Here is a 20543-nt window from a genome sequence, read left to right on the forward strand (position 1 = left end):
TTACCCACACGGTGAGGAGTGTCCTAATAAATAGCACCCTTAGCTCCCCCTGGAGGCCCGACTGTGAAATGTATTGGTGTATGTGATACCTGGTCAGATGAACTCCTTCAGTGCCATCAGACGTACCATAGCCCCCCTTAGCGGCGGAGCCACAGTACTGCAACGACCAGGACTCTGGGGCGCTGCACTCCCCCCCGGTTAAATCTAGTACTCCGGGACTGGGAAGAAAACAACAATACATGTCAGCAAAAAGACATACAATTTTTGTGAGTGCAATAACAATAAGCATATTTGAACAGAGCTTCCCTTCATGGGAGGTGAGGACACTTAAAAGTTACAGACATGGTTAAATACTTTCAAATAACTTTTCTTACCCAACCGGGTATTCTACTAAGTGCAAAAATTTTTAAACATTAATTCAACATTGCCTTTAAGGATGTACACTCTGAATCCACTAAAGACCTTCTTATAACACATTATAAGGCTTAAGCAACTGTGCTACATTCTCCTACTTTACGTCTGCAGGACCGCCTGTCCTAACGGCTCCAGACCTACTGCCTCTCCTTTCTATTACAGGACCGCTCCTTTCAGCCCGAGCCTTCTGTCCTTCCACTACTATACACAGTATAGAACATGTTTTTCTTTCAGTTGGAGATTACTGAGCCATCCCTATATGGCTCCTAAGAGGACTCACCACTAACCCCTACGGGTTCACTTCCTGTCCTCATCCTTCTATTAACATTATTGAACATTTCTTACAATTAACTAATTGGTTACATTTAACTTTCACATATCAACATTATTACTTCTTCTTTCAAAGCATCATCATTCCTTAAGTGCTATCGATGAACATCCCCTTTAAGAGGGGACCAAGTCTCTATGAGGTAGTGCAACTTTTCAAGCTGCCAGTCCGTATGCAGCAAGGACTCCAGTACAAGTTCCAATAACCGTATCTTCGCAAAGAGTCTGTCTTTTATATAAAACAAGTAGGGAGCACCTTTAAGAAGGTGCAAACTATATACAAGAAGTTTGTATCATGCATTGTTCATGATTCAGCAGTTTCTTAGTAACGGAGCAAAAAGTAGAAAAACAAACAAAGAGCAATAGGGATCCCGGGTCAACAAAGGGATCCCTTTAAGAGTTAACCCTGGATGGGTTTAGCAGCAACATAGCAGCAAAAACAAACAGTTTGAAGAACTATTTACAATGGCAAAGTGTTAAGATATTTACTTAAACCAATCAGGGGGCAGCACCGGCGGAGGCAACCCCTTTGGATATTGCCCACCGCCTGGTACTGCATACGGGGGAGTACTGTCCCATCTGGGGGTCTGGGTACCCACTGTCTTCAATTCTGGAGCAGCACGAGCACCACCCACCTGAAGAGGTGCCTCCTTGGCCACGAGGGTGGTGGAGGTGACAATGCTGCATGTCGTGGTCTTGACCATAGTGCACGTTAGGGGGGACCTCGGTGGTCCTGGCAATGACCATGGGCTGACCACAAGGGGGCACCTTCGCTACAGGGGTCAGCTTCACTGGCACCTTAATCGGGGGCATCACAGGGTTCTGCCTCTTGCGGACATTCAGGGCAAACCACCCTTTTTCCCCAAAGTGCCTGGTGTATGAGACTTCATCCCCGGGTAGAGATCCCGGTCTGGGTGGCCCTCTCTGAGGTGCAACTCGACATCCCTTTGGTTTACAAACACCTCAGCATACAGGCCCGGCTCTTTAATGAAGCCCCAGCCTCCGCGGAGCTTGAAGGTGGTGATGATGCCCTGCCTGCGCGGGGCCTGGTGAGCGGTGGGGTCCTTGCGGGCCCGGTCCTTGACCGCCAGGTCTTTCTGATGGTAGGCCTCCAGCCCGGCCTGGTACTCCTTTTCTCTCTCCTTCCACTGCTGTTCCAGCTGGGCCTGGTATTCTTCCCAGCTCAGAGCCTGCCAAAGATCAGCGTTGTCTGTGGAGTAGTGGCTGCGGTACTCGTCCGGGTAGTTGGGGGAGACTTCTGCTTCCACCCCACATTCGGGTTCCGAGCTGCTGGCCATGGTGTCCTCCACGTGAGTCGCTTCCTGGTTCTTTTCCTGCTCTCTCCTTCGTGGGCGGTTTCGTTTTCTCTGTCTCCGCCCTCCATTGAGGATTAGGAGGCGGATTTCTGCTGCTGACGGACACGTCCTCACGGTGCAGAAATATTTAGACTGGGCGGCCATTGTCGTTCGCGCTCTCCAGCTTGTAAACGCCTACTCCACGCCCCTCTTCTTCTCCTGCGCTCTCCTCGGCGCTGTAATGGCGGCGGATTTTGGCGGCAAGTGGCACAGCACAGTCTTTGCAATAAAGTACAGTCCAAGCACAATAAATCACAGTTCCAAGGCACACATGACCCGATTCCTCAGGCTTAAGTAGATCCTGTTCGTGACGCCAAGTTGTAGCGCCCCCAATGCTGCAGGGCCGAGGGGTACCCGGTACTGGGCCTCTGAGTCTCTGCTCTGGGGTTGTCATGGTGGCTAGACCCGGTCCGTGACCCTGCTGAGGGGTGTACAGTGATAGATATGATGGATGTGGATGGTGGTGGTGGTGCGGTGCAGTAAATAACGAGGACACCAGGTTGCAGTCTCTTTACCTCTTTACTGAAGGTCTCTGGGTCCTCAGTCCGGAATACGGTTCACCAGGCTGCGCAAGTCCGGCCGGTCCGATGGCACCTCCAGAGTTCTCCTTGCAGGCGGAAATCTGTGCCTCCCTGCTAGCGCTATGTGTTGTGGTCCTCCCCTGCTGTGCTTACGGGATAGTCCCCACAACTGTTGTGTCTGTTTCTCGTGTTCCCTCACAACAACTCGATTAGATGATGTTCTGCTAATCCTCCGTTCCTCCCAGTGTTATGGTTGGGACGCACCCGTATGACGGGTAGGCTCGGAGCTCTTCCGGGACCCTAGAGTCACCCCTCTCCACAGGTTGCCCCCCAAGTCTGCATAGGTGATTTAGGTGAGACAGCCCGCCTGTGACTGACTGTCCTGCCGTTGGTTTGAAGTATTGCTTGGAGCTAGATATATGAATACTTCCTCGGCGTTCCGGCCGCCGGTTGTGCGCCTCAGTAGGATGTTGCCTCGATCTTACAGCACGACTCCTACTGGTAATCTCCTTCTTGCTTTGATCTCGTTTCTCACTCAGCACAATATATCTCGCTTCTGATCCTTTCTTAGGGCACCGCCGCTATGCTGAGCAGGCACGGTCCCGTGACGTTCTTTCTTGTAGCCAGGCCTCTGTCAGGGTCCCAAACCTGACAGGGACTCTACCGAATCTTCCCCACAACACCCTCTGCCACAAGGTGTTGCCTGGTTCCAACCCAGTCAGCTTTCTCAACTAACTTCCTGCCTGACCCCCAGTTTACCCACACGGTGAGGAGTGTCCTAATAAATAGCACCCTTAGCTCCCCCTGGAGGCCCGACTGTGAAATGTATTGGTGTATGTGATACCTGGTCAGATGAACTCCTTCAGTGCCATCAGACGTATCATAGCCCCCCTTAGCGGCGGAGCCACAGTACTGCAACGACCAGGACTCTGGGGCGCTGCACATGCGTTTCTTAGAGTCTGTAACATCGCACTGCATGGGTTCAGTGGTAACAGGACAGTTCGCAGAAATATGGCCCTTCTCATGGCAGCGGAAACACCTAACAGGCCCCCTATTGAGCCCACCGTCCATCACTCTTGGTCTCGGAGTGCGAGCAGCCCCGTGTTCCTCCCCCACAGTTTTTGGCGATTTTCCTTCACCCGTAGTCGCTGGAACAGTCTTACCGGTTCCACGAGGAGAAGGCACAGACCGGGTGCCAGTGGTTTCGTCGGGAAGTCCTTCTGCCACGGAATAACGCTCGACCAACTCCACAAGTTGATCCGTTGTCGTGGGATTTCCTTGGCTTACCCACCTTTTCAGCGCTGGAGGTAGCACTCTCAGATACTTGTCCAGGACAACCCGCTGAATTATTTCTGGGGTTGTCAGTACCTCGGATTGCAGCCATTTCTTTGTCAAGTAGATCAGGTCGAACATCTGAGACCGCGGCGGTTTATCTGGCTGGTATGTCCACTGGTGTACCCTCTGCGCACGGACAGCCGTCGTCACACCTAGCCGGGCCAGGATCTCAACTTTCAGCTTCTCAAAGTCCTGAGCGACTTCCGGGTGTAAGTCATGGTAAGCTTTTTGGGCCTCGCCGGAGAGAAACGGAGCAATCAAATCGGCCCATCGTGCCTTCAGCCACTTCTCCCTCAACGCCGTCCGCTCGAACGTTGTCAGGTATGCTTCGACGTCATCTTCTGCAGTCAACTTTTGCCAGTACCGACTCACATGGATCCTTCTGGACTCTGCTTCCGGGTCTACCTCAGGCATGCTCACCAGGCGCTGCGCCACCTGTTGGAGAAGCTGGCAGTCGGCAACCGTCATGTCCAATAACTCCTTCAGCTGTGCGGCCATCAATCGATTAGCTTCATGCTGTGCGGCAGTGGCCTGCTGCTGTACGGCAGTGGACTGTACTAGGGCTTTCACCACGTCTTCCATACTGTCGCCTGTGCCACGTGTTGCCCGCGTTCTCCACCACAATGTAACAAAACACGCCTTTGCTGAGGTCAAAGGTCACGTGGTTTGTGCATTGAATTCTGAGGCAACAGCAGGTTTCCAAGTTGGCTGACCTCAGGTCAGATTTATTAACGTGAAAGCAACATAGAAAAAACAAAACATAAAAATAAATCCTAGCCTGTCCGGCACTAACTAAACCAATAAGCTGCTATCTAACAACTGGGGGGGCTTCTCCCCCCCAGCTAACAACACACAGTCCTTGAGCACAGCTCTCACTCAGGTTTGTCTCACACAGACAGGCAATCTGTGTGCCCCAGGCTGACACCCGAAACCCCCAGCTGGTCATCCTTTATTCCTGCACTCATTAACCCATCATTATCCTGAAGATACTGAGCGGTCTAATTCACATAGGACAAATACCTGGGCGAGATATACCTGCCCCCGACTACCAGACCGACATGATTCTTACAATATATATATATATATATATATATATATATATATATATATATAGTCATTGAGACACATATAAATATAAATCATTTTACACCAAGGAGCTCTGCTAATGCTTTAAAATGATTTAACCCCTTCAGATGGATTTACATCGTGGGACGTGACTGAACGACGGAAGGTATGGGATATTGTTGATTTTTTATTTTTTCTTTTTTACAGAACGAGGGTCTTCAGGTGGATTAAGAGTATAATAAAATATTAAAACACCCTGTGTCTTTATTTCATTAAAATACTTTTTAATAATGTGTGTGTGTTTTATTAACCATTTCATACTATTGGATTAATAATGGATAGGTGTCATAAGTGACGCCTCTCCATTATTAATCTGGCTTAATGTCACCTTACAATAGCAAGGTGACATTAACCCTTCATTACCCCATATCCCACCACTACAGGGGAGTGGGAAGAGAGTGGCCAAGTGCCAGAATAGGCGCATCTTCCAGATGTGCCTTTTCTGGGGTGGCTGGGGCAGATGTTTTTAGCCAGGGGGGGGGGCAATAACCATGGATCCACTCTAAGCTATTAATATCTGCCCTCAGTCACTGGCTTTACCACTCTGGTGGAGAAAATTGCGCAGGAGCCCACGCCAATTTTCTCTGCAATTTAACCCTTTATTTTACAAGCTAGAGCGCCCAAATTTTGCACATACACACTACTAACATTAGTAGTGTGGAATATGCAAAAAAAAAAAGGAGATATGAGATGGTTTACTGTATGTAAACCATGTCTCATATCATGTCGGGTTTATGAAGGAGATAGCAAAAGCCGGCAATTGAATTACCGGCTTTTCTATAGAACACCGCTGCGTATTTCTCGCAAGTCACACTGCTGGTCCATGTGTAATCCATATTTTTCTCACCCCCATAGACTTTCATTGGTGATTTTTTTGCGCAATATGGTGACAATACGGTGATTTTCTATGGCCGTACAAGACCGTATAACATGGATCAGTAAAATACGGCAGATAGGAGCAGGGCTATAGAGAATCATGGTACCGTATGCAATCCGTATTTTCTGCGCCTCTTATACATCCGTAAAACACACCAGTGTGACGCCGGCCTAATAGTAACACATCACCACTTCTGTATTTCTCACCCACTACTGGTTTTGGCTTAGAGAAACAGATGTAAAATACTGATTACATACTGAATTTGTGAACATGGCCTAAAGAGAAGTCCAGACCAGGAGAAGTTGCTATGTCTTTTCTAGATAGAATAAACAAAGACACTCAGTTATTTATATTTTTTCTCTGCCAGTGACTTTGTCCAATCGGTTCTGCAGTCACTTGTATGGTCTATGAAGAGTGGTATCCTAATTTAAAAACAAACAAACATGCTCAGCATATTATGACCATTGTTAAAGTGTGCTGTTCAGTTTATTTAGATAGACTTTCAGCCATACATGGACATTTATGTAATGGTAATTTACCTAGTTCTATCATTTATTGTATTTGTTATACTTTGCTGCCATCTACTGGCCATTGCTGTATCACACTGTAATATGTTATGGTACCTTCCCACAACACCTTTCTGTCTTTAGCTCCTCCTATCTTCTTCCTTCTTTTCCTGTTTTGTACTCTGTGCCATCTTAGATCTCACATGTGCTGCAGAGCTGGAGAAAGGATTCTCTTGTTACCTCTAACCTGAAGCTTCTATTATCTCTATCTGGTGATTCTGTAACAGCTCTAACCTACAGTCCTCACTCTCATCTCATCTCACCAAGGTACTGTAAATAAAACCTGTTGAATGTATCACTGCATCATCCTTCCGGATCACCACGCACAGCTGATAAGGACTAGAAGCACAGTTAGTGAGTAACGCTGTCCGCCTTTGTTTATATAGCGATTTGTGATCACATCCCTCAGACACATCTCATCCACGTATATCGGTGGCAGAATAGTAACAAGAGACCTAAGTCTACAGTGTCTGTGTGCATATGCATTGTCTGCTAGCAAGTCTTAACCGTCCGCCATCTTAGCTAAAACATGTCCACAAAGGGCACCGTGGACCCATCTGCAAGCGAAGCACATCAGGTTCCCGACACCATAGATGCTGCAGGAGCAGAGTCCACACTTACTGCAGAGCAGGACGTATGACCCAGACGTGTAACCAAACCGACACAAAAGCATACCTCCCAACCGTCCCGGATCCCGCGGGACTGTCCTGATTTTGACAGTCAGCCCCGGGATCCCGGGCGGGACACTAATGTCCCGCACTACGTGCCTAGGGCGGGGACAATGCAGGGGGCGGCACCTGAGTAGCTTAGGTTTGTGGCTGTTTTTTTTTTCTTATACATGCTGGGTCTCCTCCCGACCGATTCCCCCCCCCCCGCCCCCTGTGTGTGCGGCGCTGCCACGCTGAGGCAGAGAGCCAGCAGCGATCAAGATGAGAGGTCAGCGACTCACTACCTCCTGTGTGTGCACGGAGCTCTGGCTTCTCCTGCTCTTAGCTGCTATCCCGGCAGAGAAGGAGAGACGGGGGAGGTGCCAGGACAGTGCAGAGCTGTGAGCAGCCGGAGAAACTGAAGAGCTGCACATGGACAGATCAGCCGCCCCTGCACCACAGAGGAGATTGTGTGTGTGTGTGATGTGTGTGTGTGAGATGTGTGTGTGTGTCTGATGCTGCATGTGTGTGTCATTGTGTGTGTGTGATGCTGCATTTGTGTGTCATTGTGTTTGTGTGATGCTGCATTTGTGTGTGTGTCATGTGTGTATGAGGTATCTGGTGTGTGTGATGGCTGGGTGTGTGTGATGACTGGGTGTGTGTGTGTGATGGCTGTGTGTGTGTGTGATGGCTGGGTGTGTGTGTGTGATGGCTGCGTGTGTGTGTGTGTGTGTGATGGCTGTGTGTGTGTGATGACTGTGTGTGTGTGTGATGGCTGTGTGTGTGTGTGTGTGATGGCTGCGTGTGTGTGTGTGATGGCTGCGTGTGTGTGTGTGTGATGGCTGCGTGTGTGTGTGATGACTGCGTGTGTGTGTGTGATGGCTGTGTGTGTGTGATGGCTGTGTGTGTGTGTGATGGCTGCGTGTGTGATGCATTTGTGTCAAAGCTGCATGTGTTTGTCAGCTGCGTTTGTGATGCTGCGTGTGTATGTGTGATACTGTGTGTGTGATGCTGCATGTGTGTGAGCTGCGTGCGTGTGTGAGCTGTGTGTGTGCTGCGTGTGTGTGAGCGTGTGTGTGAGCTGCGTGCCTGTATGTCATTATACAGTATGGAGAACTGTGGCCATTATACAGTATGGAGCATCATGTGCGGTCATTATACAGTATGCAGCATCATGTGCGGTCATTATACAGTATGAAGCATCATGTGCAGCCAGCATACAGTATGGAGCATCATGTGCGGTCATTATACAGTATGGAGCATCATGTGCGGTCATTATACAGTATGGAGCATCATGTGCAGTCATTATACAGTATGGAGCATCATGTGCAGTCATTATACAGTATGGAGCGTCATGTGCGGTCATTATACAGTATGGAGCATCATGTGCGGCCAGTATACAGTATGGAGCATCATGTGCGTTCATTATACAGTATGGAGCATCATGTGCGGCCATTATACAGTATGCATGCGGTCATTATACAGTATGGAGCATCATGTGCGGTCATTATACAGTATGGAGCATCATGTGCGGTCATTATACAGTATGGAGCATCATGTGCAGCCAGTATACAGTATGGAGCATCATGTGCGGTCATTATACAATATGGAGCATCATGTGCGGTCATTATACAGTATGGAGCGTCATGTGTGTTCATTATACAGTATGGAGCATCATGTGCGGCCATTATACAGTATGGAGCATCATGTGCAGCCATTATACAGTATGGAGCATCATGTGCGGTCATTATACAGTATGGAGCATCATGTGCGGCCAGTATACAGTATGGAGCATCATGTGCGTTCATTATACAGTATGGAGCATCATCTGCGGCCATTATACAGTATGCATGCGGTCATTATACAGTATGGAGCATCATGTGCAGTCATTATACAGTATGGAGCATCATGTGCGGTCATTATACAGTATGGAGCATCATGTGCGACCAGTATACAGTATGGAGCATCATGTGCGTTCATTATACAGTATGGAGCATCATGTGCGGCCATTATACAGTATGGAGCATCATGTGCGGTCATTATACAGTATGGAGCATCATGTGCGGTCATTATACAGTATGGAGCATCATGTGCAGCCAGTATACAGTATGGAGCATCATGTGCGGTCATTATACAATATGGAGCATCATGTGCGGTCATTATACAGTATGGAGCGTCATGTGTGTTCATTATACAGTATGGAGCATCATGTGCGGCCATTATACAGTATGGAGCATCATGTGCAGCCATTATACAGTATGGAGCATCATGTGCGGTCATTATACAGTATGGAGCATCATGTGCAGCCAGTATACAGTATGGAGCATCATGTGCGGTCATTGTACAATATGGAGCATCATGTGCGGTCATTATACAGTATGGAGTGTCATGTGTGTTCATTATACAGTATGGAGCATCATGTGCAGTCATTATACAGTATGGAGCATCATGTGCGGTCATTATACAGTATGGAGCATCATGTGCAGTCATTATACAATATGGAGCATCATGTGCAGCCAGTATACAGTATGGAGCATCATGTGCGGTCATTATACAGTATGGAGCATCATGTGCGGTCATTATACAGTATGGAGCATCATGTGCGTTCATTATACAGTATGAAGCATCATGTGCGGCCATTATACAGTATGCATGCGGTCATTATACAGTATGGAGCGTCATGTGCGGTCATTATACAGTATGGAGCATCATGTGCGGTCATTATACAGTATGGAGCATCATGTGCGTTCATTATACAGTATGGAGCATCATGTGCGGCCATTATAATGTATGCATGCGGTCATTATACAGTATGGAGCATCATGTGCGGTCATTATACACTATGGAGCATCATGTGCGGCCATTATACAGTATGGAGCATCATGTGCGGTCATTATACAGTATGGAGCGTCATGTGCGGTCATTATACAGTATGGAGCGTCATGTGTGGTCATTATACAGTATGGAGCATCATGTGTGGTCATTATACAGTATGGAGCATCATGTGTGGTCATTATACAGTATGGAGCATCATGTGTGGCCATTATACAGTATGCAGCATCATGTGTAGCCATTATACAGTATGGAGCATCATGTGTGGCCATTATACAGTATGGAGCACTGTGTGGCCATATTTTTTTGTTTATAACTATTGTATATGAAACAGTGTGATCAGCAGTGCTAAATGGGTGTGGTTGGGACGTGGATATGGGTGTGACTAATTATGAATGGGTGTGGTCAGAGGCGTGGCCTAAAATTTGCCGCGGCGCGCTTTGCACGCCGCAAACTTTGTCCCTCTTTCCCATCTTCAAAAGTTGGGAGGTATGACAAAAGGCCAGAGAGAACTTTGAGACTACTAGAGACGAGTTCCATGATAACCTAGAACATTTATGGGGCAGAGTGGATCACTATTTAGCAGCTCTTCCACGCTATCACAGTGACGCCGCAGGCTTAACCGCCACATTGAAGAGTTTATCTGCCGCCTATGATCGCTACCAGAGACTGTCTGTAAAGTACATCACATTCCTGAGTAACTGTGACATGGAAGATGCCCCAGCAGAACTAACTGAAAGGGAAACTCTTCTCCAAGAAAAGACCTCATTAGTCAGAGATGCTCAGGATAAAGCAGAACTCCGCATCGCTCACCTCCAAGAGGTTAGGTCACATCGCACAACATCGACCAAAATCACAGCTCGGTCTTCCAGATCATCTCACTCCAGGAAGTCAACATTGTCCAACAAGCTACTGGAGATCCGTGCAGCTGCAGAGGAAGCTAGAGTAAAAAGCTCCTTTGCTAAAAGGGAGGCTGAAGTGGAAGTGGAAGCTCAAAGATATGAGATGGAAGCTCAAAGGAAATTAAAAATACTCCAAGCAGAAAGGGAAGAAGCAACAGCCCTTGCTAAACTGAAGGTCCTTGAACAAGCACTGGGACAAGATGATAATTCGGACTGTCTTATTCCAGAAGAAATGGAGGATGCAGCTGATCGCACTACTGACTACGTGCTAAGACATTCAACATCTGCACCAGCGCCACCTCCAGTTTCTAACACGGATGTGCCCGCAAGTCAAGAAATGTCGCCACCTACTGCCGACAAGGTAACTTCCAGCACTATCCCACAATTTAGGCAACAGCCAACAGAACCTTTAGAGACTAAACTGCAGTTTAACCCTTATGCCGCATCATTTCGTCCTGATTTGTCGCAGTCATATAAGCCAGAGAACTTACTTTCCCTACGGATACCACAAGTTCATCCTGCAACAATGACCGGGAGATCGGACATGTCTGACTTCGCCAGATACATGATTCGCCGGGAGTTAATAAACATTAGTCTCTCAAAGTTTGATGATCGTGCTGAGAATTATAGAGCCTGGAAATCCACCTTTCAAGCAGTGATCCAAGACCTTAATCTCACAAGGAAAGGAACAACTGGATTTGCTTGTTAACTGGTTAGGCCCTGAATCAGCAGAGCGCATAAAGACAATAAGGGCAGTTCATGTGGACTATTCAGATGCAGGTCTTATTGCAGCCTGGGAGAGACTGGAACAAACCTACGGCAGCTCAGAAGCAATAGAAGGTGCCTTATTTAAAAGACTGCAAACCTTCCCAAAGATAACTAACAAGGACAATAGAAAACTTCAAGATTTGAGCGACCTGCTAAAGGAAATAGAATTGGCAAAATTAGACCCACGTCTTTCAGGACTGAGCTACCTAGATACTGCTCATGGCGTTAATCCAATAGTGTCCAAGTTGCCACACGGCATGCAGGATAAATGGGCAGACCACGGCTCACGGTATAAAAGGCAGTATGATGTGTCCTTTCCCCCCTTTTCATATTTTTCCAGGTTCATCAGTGACCAAGCTCGGAAGAAGAATGATCCCAGCTTCGACTTCACTGAGCCTACTCCACCAGCATCATCATCATCTACAAGGTATGATAACATTGCCAAACGTAGAGATTCAAGGAACACAGTATCTGTGAGAAAGACTGACGTTCCACTTACTACACCTGCCTTCACTAAGACAAATAATGTTGCTCCTAAAGTCATGGACAGTAACCGTATGTGCCCTATCCACAAAAGGCCTCACCCACTTAAAGAATGCCGTGGATTCAGAGCAAGGACTTTGCAGGAGCGTAAGGATACCCTAAAGGAGCTTGGGATATGTTATAAGTGTTGCACCTCCTCAGACCACCTCGCTAAGGACTGTAAGGCCGCCATTAAGTGCACTGAATGCAGCAGTGATAAACACGTCACCGCCATGCATCCCACGCCAGCTCCACACATCTCAGAACCTTCTGCAGCATCCAATCCTGCTCAAAAGCATGGCGGGGAGCCACAAGTCCCTGACCCAACTGCAACTGCTCTTTCCTCCTCATGTACTGAGGTATGTGGAGAAGGGATTGTTCCTAAATGCTGTGCCAAGGTATGTCTGGTTAAGGTCTATCCAGAAGGACAACCCGACAAGGCCTCTAAAATGTATGCCATAATAGATGAGCAAAGTAACCGATCTCTAGCAAGGCCCAAATTCTTTGAGATCTTCAACATAAAGGGACAAACGACTCCATACACCCTCAACACCTGCTCTGGTCGTATTGGGACTTCTGGCAGGAGAGCCTCTGGGTACATAGTCTCTTCAATCAAGGGAAACGTGCATATACCCTTGCCAACCATAATTGAATGTGACCAGATACCTGATAACAGGGAGGAGATTCCCACTCCGGAAGCCGCACTTCATCATCGCCACTTGAGGCACCTGACTAATGAAATTCCTCCTCTGGACATGAATGCTGATATTCTAATCCTACTCGGAAGGGACATTCTGAAGGTCCACAAGGTACGCCAACAATGCAATGGCCCAGATGATGCTCCATACGCCCAAAGACTCGACCTAGGCTGGGTAATCGTGGGCGATGTATGTCTGGATAGGAGTCATAAGGCATCCGAAGTCAACGCCTGTAAAACGTATGTGCTCCAAAATGGTCGCACAACTCACTTTAAGCCATGCCTTCATCACTACGAAGTGAAAGAAAGGTTCTCTGATTGCATCCAGGAGCCTGACATCATTCCCACTCCCTACGGTGATGACTTATGGAGAACAGTGTTTCACACAACAAAAGATGATAACAAGGTCGCCTTATCCATAGAAGACAAGGAGTTTCTTAAAATCATAGACAGTGGATTCTTCAAAAATGAATCTGACCGCTGGGTTGCTCCCTTACCCTTCAAGGCTTCAAGGACCAGGCTTCCTAACAACAGAGAACAGGCCTTATCTAGATTCATCTCACTGCAGAGAACATTAAAGAACAAGCCTGAAATGAAGGAACATTTCATAGCTTTTATGGACAAGATATTTCGCAATGATCACGCAGAGCCAGCTCCACCATTGCAAGCTGATGAAGAATGCTGGTATCTACCTTCCTTTGGAGTGTATCATCCAAGAAAGCCGAAACAAATCAGAGTGGTGTTCGATTCAAGCGCCAAACATGACGGCGTATCTCTGAATGACGTTCTCCTCACTGGTCCGAACCTGACTAATAACCTGGTGGGAGTGCTCATGAGATTCAGAAAGGAACTGGTCGCCATTACCGCTGACATCGAACAAATATTCCATTGTTTCATCGTGCAACAAGATCACAGAAATTACCTCCATTTTCTATGGCACCGAGACAACGACACCAACAAGGAAATGGTTGAATACCGCATGAAGGTGCACGTGTTCGGAAACAGTCCTTCTCCTGCAGTCGCTACATACGGCCTACGTAGGACCGCCTCCGATGGCGCTGCAGAGTTCGGGAAGGATGCCCAACAGTTCGTTGAAAAGGACTTCTACGTGGACAACGGTCTTAAATCCCTGCCTACAGCAAAGAAAGCGATAGATCTGCTCAAACGGACACAAGGTATGCTTTCTAAGGCTCATTTAAGATTGCATAAAATTGCCTCCAATAGTGCTGTTGTCATAAAGGCCTTTCACCCTAATGATCATGCCGCAGAATTTAGGGACTTGAACCTAGGCTCAGACAATCCACCAGTACAGAGAAGCCTAGGCCTGAGGTGGAATTTGCTAAAGGACTCCTTCAGCTTTCAGGTTAATGGTGCAGAAAAACCATTTACTAATCGTGGGGTTCTGTCAGTGGTGAACAGTATATATGATCCACTTGGGTTTGTCGCACCCCTGAATATACAAGGCAAGTTCCTGCTGAGACAACTCTCAGAGTGCATTAAGGACTGGGATATACCACTCCCTGCGGACAAACAACTAAAATGGAAGTCGTGGAGAGAATCTCTTTGCGCCTTGGATAAGATCCACATACCACGTTGTTACACTCTGGCATCCCTAACTACGAGTCAAAGGAAAGAGATTCATGTATTCGCTGATGCCTCCACTGAAGCTATTGCCGCTGTCGCTTACTTGAAGGTTGTAGACTCTAACAATGAAGCCCATGTTGGATTTCTGTTTGGAAAGGCTAAACTGGCTCCTAAACCCGAGCACACCATACCCAGACTCGAGCTCTGCGGGGCTGTACTAGCCATAGAGATTGCAGACTTCATACAGAGCGAACTAGATATTCACGTGGATGACACAAAATTCTACACAGACAGTAAGGTAGTTCTGGGCTACATATACAACCAGACGAAACGCTTCTACGTCTATGTCAGTAACCGCGTGGAAAGGATCAGGAAATCCTCCAAACCCCAGCAATGGCAGCATGTCCCATCCCATCTTAACCCTGCGGACCTTGCTACTAGACCAGTGTCTATTGGTGCCTTCGCAAGCTCTTCTTGGTTGACAGGACCAGAGTTCCTTCACGAACAGTGCGAAGAGACTGCCGTTGAAGACAGCTTCAGCCTTCAGGATCCAGATGTCGACCCAGAGATCCGTCCTGATGTCAGCACCTTCATCACCAAATTTAAGGAGAAGGTTGGCTTGGACTGTCGGCGTTTTGATCGCTTCTCAAGATGGACGAGACTGGTTCGTGCCATTGCAAGGTTAGTACACATTGTACAATGCTATCGCAATAAGGACAGTAACACTGATTGTCACTGTTGGCATATCTGCCATAAGCCTCTCTCTGCAGAAGACATTGCTCTGAGTGAACTCATTGTGATACGCAATGTGCAGCAGAATGTTTTTCACAAGGAACTGGAATGTATACGTAAAAAACGAAGAACATGGCAACAAGTAAAGCCAAATTTACAAGTAGGAGATATTATCCTCATGAAAGACCAGAAGGAGGAAAGAAACGCATGGCCTATGGGACTTATATCTAAAACCTTTCCAAGTGACGATGGTAAGGTGCGTAAGGTAGAAGTGACAGTTACTAAGCAAGGTGACCCCAAATCTTTCATTAGGCCTATATCAGAGATTATCTTACTCATACCGGTTGAGGATTGATTATCCATCCAATCAGTAGGAACTCTTTCAAGGAACTTCAACCTTTGGATTACAAATGGGTTGGAGACAGTTTGGCCTAGCGCGGCTTCTCCAATCCGAAGATGGGTTATCCGTTGGATTACTTCAGGAACTCGTTATAGACATTTGTCTATCTTGTTATACAATATGTTATTGTTGCATTGCATGCATTGTTTTTATCTTACAGGTTGAGGTATCCCTCCATGCACTTCTGGTTAACACTCCCAATTCGAGACTTATGGCATAGTGAAATCCAAGGATTTCAGACGGGGAGTGTGCTGTTCAGTTTATTTAGATAGACTTTCAGCCATACATGGACATTTATGTAATGGTAATTTACCTAGTTCTATCATTTATTGTATTTGTTATACTTTGCTGCCATCTACTGGCCATTGCTGTATCACACTGTAATATGTTATGGTACTTTCCCACAACACCTTTCTGTCTTTAGCTCCTCCTATCTTCTTCCTTCTTTTCCTGTTTTGTACTCTGTGCCATCTTAGATCTCACATGTGCTGCAGAGCTGGAGAAAGGATTCTCTTGTTACCTCTAACCTGAAGCTTCTATTATCTCTATCTGGTGATTCTGTAACAGCTCTAACCTACAGTCCTCACTCTCATCTCATCTCACCAAGGTACTGTAAATAAAACCTGTTGAATGTATCACTGCATCATCCTTCCGGATCACCACGCAAAGCTGATAAGGACTAGAAGCACAGTTAGTGAGTAACGCTGTCCGCCATTGTTTATATAGCGATTTGTGATCACATCCCTCAGACACATCTCATCCACGTATATCGGTGGCAGAATATAAAGTTATACCTAGAAAAATAGTTTCACATAGTATGGCAAGACATTAAAATTAAGGCCTCTTTCACACTGCCGTCTTTGAGCTCCCGTCTAAATACGTTGTTTTTTGAGAAAACAGGATCCTGCAAAAACATTTGCAGGATCCTGCATTTTCTCATAGACTTATATTAGCGACGTATGGCCACACGTTCCGTCGTGCACTGGATCCTGCGGAATTTGACAGCCCGTCATGTGTAAAAAAAAGTTAAAAGAAACGTTTTTTGTCTGCAGTGCTAAAACGTGCCAGGACGCCTCCTGCATCATACGTCGTTCCACTGAATGGGAACCTATGGACGCAGGATCCTGCGGTCACTGTGAAATGCAGGAATCCAGTGACGGATCCAGTTTTTATATTTGAGCATGCCTGGAAGCATTTTCCAACCCAGGGAAAAAAATCTCTCTCTCTCTCTCTCTCTCTCTCTCTCAAAATTCAGACGGCACATCTGCCGAAATACTGGAAACGTTGCGTACGTTTTAACACTATTTTCTCAACGTCCGTCGGTACGTCTCGGCAATGCATTACAATGGGACACTGCCGACGTAAGTGTGAAAGAGGCCTAATTTACATTCCACATTATTGTGTGTTTAAAATACAGCAATTAATGTATTCAGTTCCCTTGCACAGGTGTGTGGTCAGTGCTTCCTGGTTGGGTTCTGGTTACTTCTCAGCTGTTGCTAATGGTCTTTACTGGTTCTTCTTCATTAGCTACTGTCTCAGGGTTTCACTTTGGTTTTCATTTGGGTTTTATGCTACTAGCTTTGGATTTACGGTTGTACCTGACTCTACATCGTCCGTGTCACCAGACGCCAGCCATCCTGTGACATCAGTCTGGGAGGGCTCTGTAAAGTGCCCCTCCCTTTTGGGAGTGGGTGAAGAGTATCCCGACCCTTTAGGACTTTCCTATCAGTTGTGGCATGCGTACATTTAATCTTTGACTGAGCTTTTGCTAGTCTGACGCGAGTCGCTACAGAGTAGCTATTCCTGCGCACAACACTGATCTCATGCTGTAATATCTGTATACTCTTCCCCCCTGCCAGGAGCTGTGGTATGATCAGACCATGTTCCTGCATGGTCAGACACAACCATTACACAGGGGAACATTTATGGGATTATCTCAGCACAGGAACATTTTGCTTAAACAGAAACAAAGTGGGTGTGAAGCACATACACGTTACCATAACATTAAACAAATACAATAATGTTCATAAAACTCTAGGGAACAGCACATATTTAATGCTAACACTGTTCAAAGAGAGAGATGCACATGGCGGCCTCTGTCACCCCCTTACATATGGACCAGACTAGAGTTCTGCAAATTGATTGACCCACCTCTTCTTAGAATCAACATGTGCATACAAAGTTCCACCTGAGGAATTGCATGTTAACAAGATAAAGATAAGATATGCAGGTGGATTTTTAATTGCCTATTTCTGGCCTTTGAATGTGCTGTTTATGATCCTTTAAGAGGATGTTCAGAGCGGCATATTTCCATATTGGGAGGTAAGCAGTACTGTCACTGATGACACTGCGCCCCCAAATACTGTATGTAATGAGTAGGACACAACTCCTTCTGATTGTGCACGTCCAGTGTCTCAGCAGATTTGTGAGGACCCTGCGTCATCGGTACTGCTTATCCCCGATGATGAACTGAATGGTGACAAAGTAACCCACTTAATTAAAAAAACTTTCAAACAAACAGTAGTAACAAAAAAACATTTGATTACCATTGGTCCAGGGGGGCCCATCATTCCGGCATCACCCTTGAAAAAAAAGCCAATAAACAATAAATATATTTAACAGTAATAATTTAAAATAGCAATTTAATTTAATATTTAAAGGTATTTTCCCAAAATTTCAAGTTATCTCCTATCAACTTGCTGGTAGCTAGGGTCAGATTGTTGGGACCTCTAGCATCTCAGAACACAGGGCTCTGTACAGCATCGCGTTGAATTGATCAGAAGTGTGCATGCTTGGATTTCACTACTTATGCAAATTGTCTCTTCAGAGAGGAAGAGAGCTAGAACTCTAGTGCCACCTATTGGAAGGTAGCAATCCTACAAGTCAATGTTGACCCTTTAACGAGCCATGTCACATGACTTAGGATAATAGCCAAACCAGAATCTCAATTTGCAGACACTGTGTTTTCGGGGTACTGCCCCTCGTCAGTGCAAAGTGGAGATCTGGTTTGGTTGGGTGAGAGGCGTTTGACCGGGATCCAAGAACTACCGTTTCTCCTTGCAGAGATCGACATGCTAAGCATGCTGAGATGAGGAGACTTAAAGCCACAATGCTCCTCTGGGAAATATGCTAATTATGCAAATTGTCTCTTCAGAGAGATTTCACTACACTCATTGTCAATGGGACTACAGGAGAATGGGAGAATGGGCAGCATCTCTGCTCCATTCAAGGGATTTTGGGAAAATCCCATTAATAAGCCTATCCTCAGTGACCATTTTATAGAGTTTCATAACATTCCAGAACAATGTATACATTTGAAAAAGCTCACATAGTCTAAGGGCTTATACTGTATACTAGATGGTGGCCTGATTCTAGCGCATCGGGTATTCTAGAATGCTAGAATGCACAGCCATGTAGTATATAACACAGCCACGTAGTATATAACACAGCCACGTAGTATATAACACAGCCACGTAGTATATAGCAGCCACATTGTATAGAGCAGCCACATAGTATATAGCAGCCACATAGTATACAGCAGCCACATAGTTTATAGCAGCCATATAGTATATAGCACAGCCCACGTAACACAGACAGCCACATATACATACTGTAGTATATAGCACAGCCACATTAGTATATAGCAGCCACGTAGTACAGTATATAACAGCCCACGTAACATACAGCACAGCCCACGCAGTATATAACACAGCCCACGTAGTATATAGCAGTGTGGGCACCATATCCCTGTTAAAAAATAAATAAAATAAAATAAAAAAAATAGTTATATACTCACCCTCTGGCGTCCACCGAAGCTGTCCCGATGCGAGTGATGCTGCGGCCAGCTTCCGTTCCTAGTGATGCATTGTGAAATTACCCAAGACTCACAAGACCGCTAAGTCATCTGGGTAATTTTGCAATACATCACTGGGAACGGAAGCTGGCGGCAACATCGCGCGCATTGGTGGACAGCGACTGGAGGAGAGTAGGGAGGGGCCAATTTGCGGCCAGACTAAGCCTGCCGGCCGCAACCAATCAGCGATGCAGGATTTCCGTTACAGACAAACAGACAGGCAGACAAACAGACGAAAGTACCCCTTAGACGATTATATAGATAGATGGGTATATTTTTGGTTCATATCATCTGTCATACATGACTATGCATTTGAAACAGGCTTCTGAAAGTTTGCATTCAAATGAAATAATAGAATCATCAGAGAAAGCTCTTCCTATGTATTTTCAAGCACATACTCCTGTGTTTCCTCCATCATTACAGTGTTTCTGCACATAGTGCAGGAGTGTGTGGAGAGTGAGAGAGGGACACTTGCAGTGAAAAATAGAACTAGCAGCTTAGGACCATTCAGAGCTGGCACATTCTGCCTGTTTAAAAATGTAGCAAAAAATGAAAAAAAAAATGAAAAACATACGGTCCCTTCTGTAAAAATATGTTGCTCCTCTTTTAAGGTATGTGCACACTTTAAGTATTTGTTGAAAACGTTTTTGCATCAAAACATGTCCTTTGTCAGGAAAAAGCAGTGAATAAAACCCCCGCATTTTTGCCTAATTTTTGTGTCTTTTTTTATGTATTATTTGTATATTTTTTCCTATTCATTGTATTAATTTAAAAACACTATAAAAATGCTGCAGAATTGACAACCTGCAGATTTGAATCGGTTTCAAATCTGCAAGGAAAAAATAAGCAATGTGTGCAAGAAATTTCAGAATGCTCAGTCATAATTAGCTGAATTTTTCACATAAAAAACACAAGGAAAAACCGCTGCAAAAAATGACGTCTGCACATGCCCTTAGTGTGACCTCATAGCGCAGAAGTAAATTTTCAACTTCCTGACCTGGCAAAATTTTGCAAATCTGATTCGCCACTTTATGTGGTAATAACTTTGCAATGCTTCTAGACATCCAAACAATTCTGAGGGTGTTT

General features: G+C 46.0%; 1 protein-coding gene across 1 annotated transcript in view; it reads right to left on the reverse strand.

Moving 5' to 3' along the window:
* COL15A1 (collagen type XV alpha 1 chain) overlaps positions 1 to 20543 on the reverse strand; it is a 1855347-nt gene that overhangs the window by 766106 nt on the left and 1068698 nt on the right. Inside the window, exon 22 of the mRNA XM_077269528.1 lies at positions 18151 to 18186. Within this exon, the coding sequence (XP_077125643.1) occupies positions 18151 to 18186 (36 nt within the window). The remainder of the gene's footprint in view (positions 1 to 18150; positions 18187 to 20543) is intronic.

Source organism: Ranitomeya variabilis, chromosome 6 (assembly GCF_051348905.1).
Source record: "Ranitomeya variabilis isolate aRanVar5 chromosome 6, aRanVar5.hap1, whole genome shotgun sequence".
NCBI lineage: Eukaryota > Metazoa > Chordata > Amphibia > Anura > Dendrobatidae > Ranitomeya > Ranitomeya variabilis.